At 61.8% G+C, this 9,449-nt stretch overlaps 3 protein-coding genes across 3 annotated transcripts; 2 read left to right on the forward strand and 1 right to left on the reverse strand.

The window, feature by feature from the left end:
• Positions 1-1,120: 1,120 nt before the first annotated feature.
• Positions 1,121-2,259, reverse strand: MIND_00929600 (uncharacterized protein; the record flags this gene model as incomplete). The annotated part of the gene is made up of 4 exons (XM_037365922.1): positions 1,121-1,792; positions 1,849-1,926; positions 1,982-2,042; positions 2,087-2,259. 4 exons carry the CDS (start codon positions 2,257-2,259, stop codon positions 1,628-1,630), a joined length of 477 nt encoding a protein of 158 aa, XP_037217334.1. The 3' UTR covers positions 1,121-1,627.
• A 353-nt stretch (positions 2,260-2,612) lies between these two features.
• On the forward strand, positions 2,613-5,954 carry MIND_00929700 (Calcium-transporting ATPase 3; the record flags this gene model as incomplete). Its single annotated transcript, XM_037365923.1, has 3 exons — positions 2,613-4,592; positions 4,641-5,231; positions 5,277-5,954. The coding sequence occupies 3 exons, from the start codon at positions 2,613-2,615 to the stop codon at positions 5,952-5,954; spliced, it is 3,249 nt and encodes a 1,082-aa protein (XP_037217335.1).
• A 1,591-nt stretch (positions 5,955-7,545) lies between these two features.
• MIND_00929800 (uncharacterized protein) lies at positions 7,546-8,871 on the forward strand (the record flags this gene model as incomplete). Its single annotated transcript, XM_037365924.1, has 5 exons — positions 7,546-7,639; positions 7,680-7,699; positions 7,751-8,013; positions 8,067-8,509; positions 8,561-8,871. 5 exons carry the CDS (start codon positions 7,546-7,548, stop codon positions 8,869-8,871), a joined length of 1,131 nt encoding a protein of 376 aa, XP_037217336.1.
• Between the last annotated feature and the right edge of the window lie 578 nt (positions 8,872-9,449).

The raw sequence follows: 9,449 nt of genomic DNA on the forward strand, positions 1-9,449 counted from the left end.
CCAGTTGTCATCTGATGAGGAGAGCGACTTCAAGCTGGTAGACAATGATGTAATTTCTGATTGCTGTTAGTAGCTTACATTACAAGTACCATTAAGTTTAGATATGCCAATTATGATTTATAGCCATAACCCAAGATGGATTTAGCTTCTTTTGAGTGAAGCTTGAGAGAGCACTTGAGACTGCTTTTCAGCTTTTTTCAGCTTTAAAAAGGAAGGGACATAACCTTAAAAAGCTGCAAAAGAGCTTCAGAGCTTTTATTGCTTTTATTACTTTAACTGCTTTAAAAAGCTGGAAAAGCTAGAAAAGCTAACCCTGTCATTTTCCTGATGCATACATACCCATCCGCGTAGTGCTGTCCAATGATATGATACGACCCAATATATTTTGAATATATGGTCAAAAATACAGATATGATACTTAAATCCGAGAGCCGTATCATATCATATTGTTTTGATGGGTGAAAAGTGAGGGTTTGGGGCCTTTTCTCAAGCTTTCTGGATCCCAAACATGATCCTGAGTGAGTTTTAAGTGATGTTACTTCCTCCCATAGTGATTGGAACCCTTTATCATTTGTTTTATGCCCCAAAATACAGACATGATATGCCAAGATGCCTGTGGATATGATACAGATAAGATAAGATATGCCAAAATGCGTGTATTATTGCAATGATACCATTTAGATCAAGGGAAAGGGCCTCATGGAGAATCAGAGATAGCAAGGGTAGATATAGGTGGAGAGGCGAAGGTACAAAATATAAATAAGTATGAAGTGTGAGCGCAGGTATGGAAGACTCGGAATCGAGGACACGAAAAATGTCCGCAGACAGTGGTGCATATGCTTCTCCGAGTCCGCCGTCGGAAATTGTCCGGCGTCCGCCCCAGATGCACGAGCCCTGAATTTCCCCGCCTTCGAGATGGCCTCCCGTACTTGTAGCGGAAGTATGCTTAAAGCAACCGCGTCCGTCCTCCGCGGGGCCCTACGCGTGTGCGCCAACGCCCAAAGGCACAAGGGCACATCCACACTGGCAGGAATGCGGAGGACTCGCAGGATGGATGCAATGCAGATTGCGGTGTACTTACCTGTCGTTGTCGTCGAAAACGGCGTCAATGAGGGCCGTTTCAACTCCCTCGCAGCGCCCGAAAAGGATTGGAAGTCTCTACTGGCATGTGGTACGCCAGGTCCATGAGACACGGTCGGTAAAAGCGTACGATTCGGTACGGTACCGCGCTGCAAGGCGGATGTGGGCGGCCGCTGGCCGCCGGTGACGATTGTGACCCGAACTTGAAGGAGGCGACGACGCAACAGCGTCGGAGCACCTGGGTCTGAGTCCGCAAACAAGCCGGAGCAGCGGGAGCGGGTGCTTGCACTTGGAGAGATGAGAGGATGTTTGGGGGGGGGGGATATGGCATTTGGCGGGGTCGTGCATGGTCATTTTGTGAAGATGCGCGAGAATAGCCGATGGCGCTGGCGCTTTCCAGCCGGCCTGGAGCCAAAGTAAGTCTACGACTGGTCGCAATGAGGGCCCACTGGCAAAGACGCACAAATCACAGAGCTCCATCTGCCATGCCTGCCTCTCCTAGGCCTCGCGCTTGGAAGTTGGGGGTCGTGGGGCCTGCGAGCTGCCCTCAGGCTGCTCCCGGGCCCGTTGTCGTGATGACATGGCCATGCGGATTCAGCGAGCGCCCGGGCCTGCGGAGAGAAAAGGCCGACAAAAGCGGGGACGACATGGTCGTGCGTTTGCGCCACGGGTCCTTGGGCTGGGAATGCGAGGGCGCGGCGGCAGTCCAGCTCTGCTGGATCGAAGCAAAATCAGCAGAACATCGTCTCAGTGAGGCCGGAGACGCACCTGGCTGCACGTACGGTGCGGGTAGGAGGGCTCGGGGGCAGGGTGGGCGACGTGGCCGGCCATGGAGCGCCCGAAGACCTGGTGTCGAGCACGTTGAGAACGAATGTTCGTGAGAGAGTGAGTGATCACGCACCAAGATTCCGGCCGCAGAAGGGGACGCTGGACTGGGGGGACGCTGGACTGGGCGGCCAGAACTTCAACGGGTCTGCATTTACTCGGCACGAGGCGTGACCGGTACCTTGATATACTTATGCCACCCACCACTCCACTCCACCGCAAGAACTTCAAGTTGGGCCCGCCGCCACCGCCGATTCGTGTCGACGTCCGCGCAGGGACTGCTCTCTCGCCCACAACGCTGCGACGGCCGACGAAGGGGCGGGGCGGGGTGCCATTGCGTGGCGGCTGGCACATGGGAGTCGGAAATCGGTGACATCATCTTAGTGTGCACGCCAAGGCGTGAGTCATGACGGCGGTCCCGCGCCAAGGCCCGATAAGCCACTCGCGGGTATCGGATGGCTTGGAGCAGCCTCTGTCTCTGGCTGGCTAAGCCTCTGGCCGCGCGGCTTGGCCCCTGTCCCAAGCCCCCGATCCGCGACAAGCAAATCAGGTTTTTTCCGACGAATAGTATTTAACAGCGCCACTTCTCCTAGGCCGCCAAGAACGCACCCCTTCCTTCCGCCCCCGGGGTTTTCTGTTCTTTTCACACACGCATACAACGTCTGTTACCACCCCTCGACAACAACACCAACATTCACCACCACCAAATGAAACACCACGCCGACGCCGCCGCGCACGTGTCGGGGCAGTGCAACAAGCCGCTGTCGCGCCCCGCGCACGCACTCGAGATGGAGGAGGCGATCCGGGAGCTGGGGGCGGACGCGGACGACGGGCTCTCCGGCGCGGAGGCGGCCCGGCGCCTAGATGAGTACGGGCGGAACGACCTGGGCGACGACGCGGGCGGGGTGGCGCCGGGCAAGCTGCTGCTCGCGCAAGTAGCCAACGCGATGACGCTCGTGCTGCTGCTCGCGCTGGGCGCGTCGCTGGGGATCAAGTCGTGGACGGAGGGCGGCGTCGTCGCGGCCGTCATCGCGCTGAACGTCGGCGTCGGGTTCCAGCAGGAGCTCAAGGCCGCGCGGACGATGAGTGCGCTAAGGGGGCTCAGCGCGCCGACGGCGCAGGCGGTCCGCGCGGGCCGCAACGTGACCGTGCCCACCGCCGAGATCGTCCCCGGGGACATGGTCGAGCTCCGGACGGGCGACACCGTCCCCGCGGACGTGCGCATCGTCGAGGCGGTCAACTTCGAGACCAACGAGGCGCTCCTCACGGGCGAGTCCCTCCCCATCCGAAAAGAAGCAACACGCACCTTCCCCGACGACACCGGCCCGGGCGACCGGCTGAACGTCGCCTACAGCTCGTCGACGGTCACGAAGGGGCGCGCCCGGGGCATTGTGTTTGCCACTGGGTTGTATACCGAGGTCGGGCAGATCGCCGCGGCGCTGCGGGGCAATAATAACCCGACGCGGCGGCCCGTGAAGCGGCGCGAGGACGGCACGGCGCACCCGGGCCGGCACGTGCAGGCGTGGGTGCTCACCGCGCACGACGCGGTGCTGCGCTTCCTGGGCGTCAGCGGCGGCACCCCGCTGCAGCGCAAGCTGGCCCAACTCGCGCTCGTGCTGTTCGCCGCGGCGGTCGTGTGCGCGCTGATCGTGCTCGGCGCGAACGACTTCGACACGTCGCAGGAGGTCGTGATCTACGCCGTGGCGACGGGGCTCGCGATGCTCCCCGCGTCGCTCGTCGTCGTGCTCACGATCACGATGGCCGCGGGCGCGAAGCGCATGGTGCAGCGCCACGTCATCGTGCGCCAGCTCAAGTCGCTCGAGGCCCTCGGCGGCGTGACGAATATCTGCTCCGACAAGACCGGCACGCTCACGCAGGGCAACATGGTCGTGCGCAAGGCGTGGCTGCCCGGGTTCGGCACCCTGAGTGTCGCGGGCACGGCCGCGCCCTTTGATCCGACCGTCGGCGACGTCGGCAGGCGGCCCGAGCAGCCGCGCGAGATCGACTTCCGCGCGGGGGACGCGGAGGGGGAGGTCCTGTCCGCCCTCGAAAACCACGCCCGGGACAGCCCGCTCCTCGGCGACTTTCTGAACATCGCCGCCCTCGCGAACCTGGCCACCGTGCACCAGACGGGCTCCCCGCTCGAGTGGCACGCGCGCGGCGACCCGACGGAGGTCGCGCTCCAGGTCTTCGCGACCCGCTTCGGCCGGAACCGCCTCGCGCTGCAGGACCGCTGGCGGCAGGTCGCCGAGTTCCCGTTCGACTCGGACGTCAAGAAGATGTCCGTCGTCTTCGAGGACACGCACAGCCACACGACGCATCTCTTCACCAAGGGCGCCACGGAGCGCGTCCTGCCCAGCTGCACCGCCATCCGCGACGAGGCCGGGCACGTGCCCCTCACGGACGCGCACCGCGCCGACATCCTCGCGAACGTCGAGGCGCTCGCCCGCCTGGGCCTGCGCGTGCTCGCGCTCGCCGGCCGGGCCGACATCGGGCCCGTCGACGGCCACGCCGCGCCCGACCGGACGGACCTGGAGCGCGGCCTCGTCTTCCACGGGCTCGTCGGGCTGTACGACCCGCCGCGGCCCGAGTCGGCGCCGAGCGTGCGCAAGTTCCACCGCGCGGGCGTCAGCGTGCACATGCTCACGGGGGACCACCCCGAGACCGCCCGGGCGATCGCCATCGAGGTGAGTATTATCAGTCCCTTTTTGCATCCTTCCCTGACAGGCTCCCAGGTCGGCATCCTCCCCAGCCGGATGGGCGAGATCGCGGCGGACGTGGCGCGGACGATGGTGATGACCGCGGCGGAGTTTGACCGGCTGTCCGACGGCGAGCTCGACACGCTACAAGACCTCCCGCTCGTCGTCGCGCGGTGCGCCCCGCACACCAAAGTCCGCATGATCGCCGCGCTGCACCGGCGGGGGCGGTTCGTGGCGATGACGGGCGACGGCGTGAACGACTCGCCGGCCCTAAAGCAGGCCGACGTGGGGATCGCGATGGGCCAGGCGGGCGCGGACGTCGCGAAGGAGGCCGCGGACCTCGTGCTCACGGACGACAACTTTGCGTCGATCCTGAACGCCGTCGAGGAGGGCCGCCGCATGCTCGACAACATCCAGAAGTTCGTGTTGCACGTGCTCGCGTGCAACGTCGCGCAGGCGTGCACGCTGCTCGTCGGCCTCGTGTTCAAGGACGGCAGCGGCCGGAGCGTGTTCCCGCTCGCGCCCGTCGAGGTCATGTGGATCGTCATGGTCACGTCCGGCCTCCCCGACATGGCCCTCGGCTTCGAGGCCGCCGCAGCAGATATCATGGACCGCCCGCCACAAGATGTGAGCTGTTTCTCTTTTTAATTTTCTTTCCCTAACGCTTCCCAGATGAAAGCGGGCATCTTCACGTGGGAGCTGCTGCTCGACATGCTCGTGTACGGCCTCTGGACCGCCGCGCTCTGCCTCGCGGCGTTCCTGCTCGTGCTGTTCCGCTGGGGCGACGGCGACCTCGGGCACAACTGCAACGGCGCGTACTCGCCCGCGTGCGACACCGTCTTCCGCGCGCGCGCGACGTGCTTCGCGTCCCTCACGTGGTTCACGCTCTTCCTCGCGTGGGAGATGCTCCACATGCGCCGCTCCTTCTTCCGCATGCAGCCCCGCGCCGGCCCGGGCTCGGCCCTGACGCAGTGGCTCGCGGATGTCCGCCGCAACAAACTCCTCCTCTGGGCCGTCCTGCTCGGCTTCGCGACGATCTTCCCGCTGCTGTACGTCCCGGGGCTCTCCACCCGCGTCTTCCGGCACACGGGCATCACGTGGGAGTGGGGCGTCGTGTTCGTCGGCGCGGGCCTCTTCTTCGCGGGGTGCGAGGCGTGGAAGTGGGCGAAGCGCGTCTACTTCCGCCGCGCCGCCGCCCGGGCCGGTGGGGGCAGGGGGCAAGACCTCGAGAGCCGCGTGTTCGGCGCGTACTTCGACGGCGACCGGGGTGGCGTGGCCCTTGACAGCAGGATCGACTCCGAGGCCACGGTGCTGGAGAAGAACTCGAAGCCGCGAAACTTGAAGGTGTGAGAGAGGCGGCCGCGGGGCGGAGGGCTATGGGAGGATAAGTGTGGATGGCAACATGTACAAATGAAGACCTACGAATGTAGTAGAATTAATATTTCTTTTTCATTCTCACATCTTTGCGTTGTGAGAATCTGGCCGCGGCCGCGTCCGTAATGTTCGGCGTTCGGCGCTCAGCGCTCGCAGCTAACATCGCGCATGCGCAGCCATACGACCTCCCGGCCACTTGCCAGAAAAAACCCGCGCTGCTTCCAGGCTGAAGAGCCGTGAATTTGGGCGCCGATGCAATAAGCTAGGGATGTCACGCACTCCGTAACCGCCCCATCCGCGGCCCTACGCATAGGCCACCGCCATGCCGGCGGGCAGGGCAGCGCGCTGTCGAGGGAGGCTCAGGGCAGGCGACGGGCGACGGCGGTAAAAGTCGAGGAGACATCGTGGGAGAGCACAGCCCGAAGCACGTGCCGCTGATCAACCACGTCCCGCCCGCGCACATTCCCTCACGACACGGCCCCGTCCCCCGTCCCGCGTGGGGAGGTGACACGGACGATGCCGCTGACGCACCGCCCAGCACCTGCGGCCGCGCACTCGACGGCAAGCCGGCGAAATCCAGCTACAAAGCTTTGCTGTGCCCCCCCGAAAGGACTTTGGCGCTCATCGCGGGCACAACCGGCTGCAAACAAGCTGCGGCTCGCCAGCAATGCCGCTCACGGTGCGCGCACCCCTTTCGACAACTCCGCCGGCCCGTCGTTACTCGATGTCCGCGTCAAGCTTCAAGTACTCGTCACCACGAATCAGTCGACAATCAAGAAGAAGATAGCGCCCAACCGAAGGGGCCTCCACTCGGCCAGCATCAACGCGCTTGGCCCCAACCTCGTCTCCCCTCCCCTCGTCGGTACATGCGCGCGTTGTGGAGAAGTGCAAAATTGAAAACTTCCTGAGGCTGTGTGGGAACCCGCCTCGGCCCTCGGCGCCGCATGCCGGATTCTTGTCAGTGTGCTTCTTTTTTGTCAACCACCACATGCGCACCGCTGGAACCCCGTCTCTGCGTTGCCTTGCTGCTCGGGAGCGTCGTCAACTGCTTTTGTGGTCTTGGACTGGAAGCATAGCGCAGCTGCGCTGGCCATTTCCTGCCCAACCCGCCGTCAAAATCCTCAACACTGCGATGCACTGCACTCTCCCTAAACGGCAAGACGGCTTCAAGCTTGAAGCCATCCTTGGCGACAACTGGGGCCCTCATGGCGCCTCCATTTGGTCACGCCTGCCCTCTTCGCGGCCCAGGACGACCGCGGCTCAAAACTTCTCAATGACGAAGCTGCACTTACAACTCGGGAGTTCTGGGGTCAAATCTAACGAAAACGCGCCATCGCGACGAATGACTGGCGCGAAACTCGCTGGGCGCCAGCCGCGCCACTCCCTCTTCATTGTGGTGGACTTCGGCGGCGATCTGCCAGCTGTATCGGGCCAGCGAAGGCACTACTTTGGCCTCAGCTTGACCGCTTCGCCCAGAACTCGCTCTGGGCCGCGTTCTACACGTCCGGGGAGACTCTAGAGGCTGGATATATCTGTCTCGGCGCGTCTCCGCAATCTGCCACGGTCCATGGAGGCCGTCGTCGCTGTTGTCCGCGTTGTGCGCAAGGTCGGTGAGCGCCGACCGCATTTGTTGTCCTTTCTGGCTGAAATCTTCAGCGCAGGTAGCGCCAGTGCGGCGCTCTCGTTTCTGACGTTTTGAAGTGGAACGGGGTAGCGGCTCGGTCTGCGCGGCGCGAACTCTATTGCGTAAAAGCTGAGGACGGCGGGCCCAGTTGTTGTTCGTTCCGCCTGATACCCACAGGGCGCGGAGCACCAATATATCCCTCCGTCCTCTCGAAATTCCAGGCGGAACGGGCCAGCGCCTGGCTCTGCGCGGTCCGGCCGGCGTTTCCCGAAAGCAGCGGCGTCTCGGCCCGCCTCACGCGCGTTTGGTCTGGAAAGGAGGCCGCGGCCAGCGACGCTATATGCGTCCATCTCCAGCGAGTCCTAAGCGACACGATCCAGTCGTCGTGCTGCATCACGCCGTCCCGTGTCGGTGAGTGAACAGTCTTCTGCTGTATTCAAAGGCTGAATTCAAACAACTATAAGTGCCTTTGGCATCCTTGGCGCGAACTGGGGCCCATCCTGCCCACTCCCCTTCCCTTTCGTCTCTCCTGCCCTCATCGCGGCCCCGGACGACCGCGGCCTGCTCAAAACTCCACAACACTCTGGGCGAAACAACTTCTTGGGAGTTCTGGGGTCAAATCTCGCGAAAGGTCACCATCGGGGCGGTCGACTGGCGCTCAACTCGCTGGGCGTAACGCGCGCCACTGTCTCTACATCCCGATGGACTTTGCGGCGATCTGCTTGCTGTATCCAGTCCAGCGCAAGGCACGACTTTGGCCCAAGCTTGGTCGCTTCGCCCAGAAGTCGCCTCGGGCCACGTTCTTCAAGTCCGGGGTGTCTCCAGAGACTCAACGCAGCTGTCTTAACACGTCTCCGCGGTCTGCAACAGTCTATGGATGACATCCTCGCTGTGGTGCGCGAGATCGGTGATTAGCAACCGCATTTGTTCCTTGTTCTGGTTGAAATTTCCAACGCAGGTAGCGACAGTCTGGCCCCTTTGCTCCTGAGACCTTCAAGGCGAACAGGGAAGCGGGTGGGTCTGCGCACACCGGACGCTGTTGCGCGAAACCCGAGGACGGCGGGCCGAGTCCTTGTTCATTCCGCCTGGGATTCTCAGGAAAGAGAGCACGAATATCTCCCTCCGCTTTCTCAGAATACCAAGCGGAACAGGCCAGCGACTGGCTGCTGCGTGGCCCGGACGGCGTTTTCCGAAGGAAGCCGCGTCCCGGCCTGCCTCGTTTGCGTCGACCCAGTTCATGTCCTGCATCGCGAATTCCTCTGTCGCTGAGTAAACTCAGTCTTCTGTTGAATTCAAGGGCTGAATTTCAGACAAGTATGAGGCACCTTCTCTCGAATCTCGATCTTGTTCATCCTGGGCGCTCGATCACGCTGGCGCGCGGCTGCGTTATGTGCATGCGGTGCCCCGCGTCCCGCAGCCGGCCTTCCGCTGCACCTCGTCGGCCCAAACGGCACGAGGGGCTGGGGGAGACATACTGCTTCTCCCAGCAAGCATCTCGCGCTGATCCACCGCCGGTATCCCTCGATGCGCTACTGAAGCAATACCCAACTTGAAGGTGTCGAGGTATATAATCTCAGAATTTTGTGTAGCTAGGCGTAGCGGTTGGCGCGCAGGACATCATTTTGTCTTCATATTCAATCTTGAGCTGGACTGAAAATTTGCCTTGATAGCTACAGCCAAGGATGGGTTTAGGTGCAATAAATAAAGATACACTGACTTAAAAGCACATATTGACTAAAGATATAGGCAATTAAGATAATTGAAATCAGATAAATAACTCATGTGGTAAGTTTAAATGTCAGTGCAATGCATTGCCTGAGTTAATACAACATCAATTGTAACAGTAA

This window comes from Mycena indigotica (assembly GCF_014461135.1).
Source record: "Mycena indigotica strain 171206Taipei chromosome Unknown Mind.scaff0008, whole genome shotgun sequence".
In the NCBI taxonomy this organism is placed as follows: Eukaryota; Fungi; Basidiomycota; class Agaricomycetes; order Agaricales; family Mycenaceae; genus Mycena; species Mycena indigotica.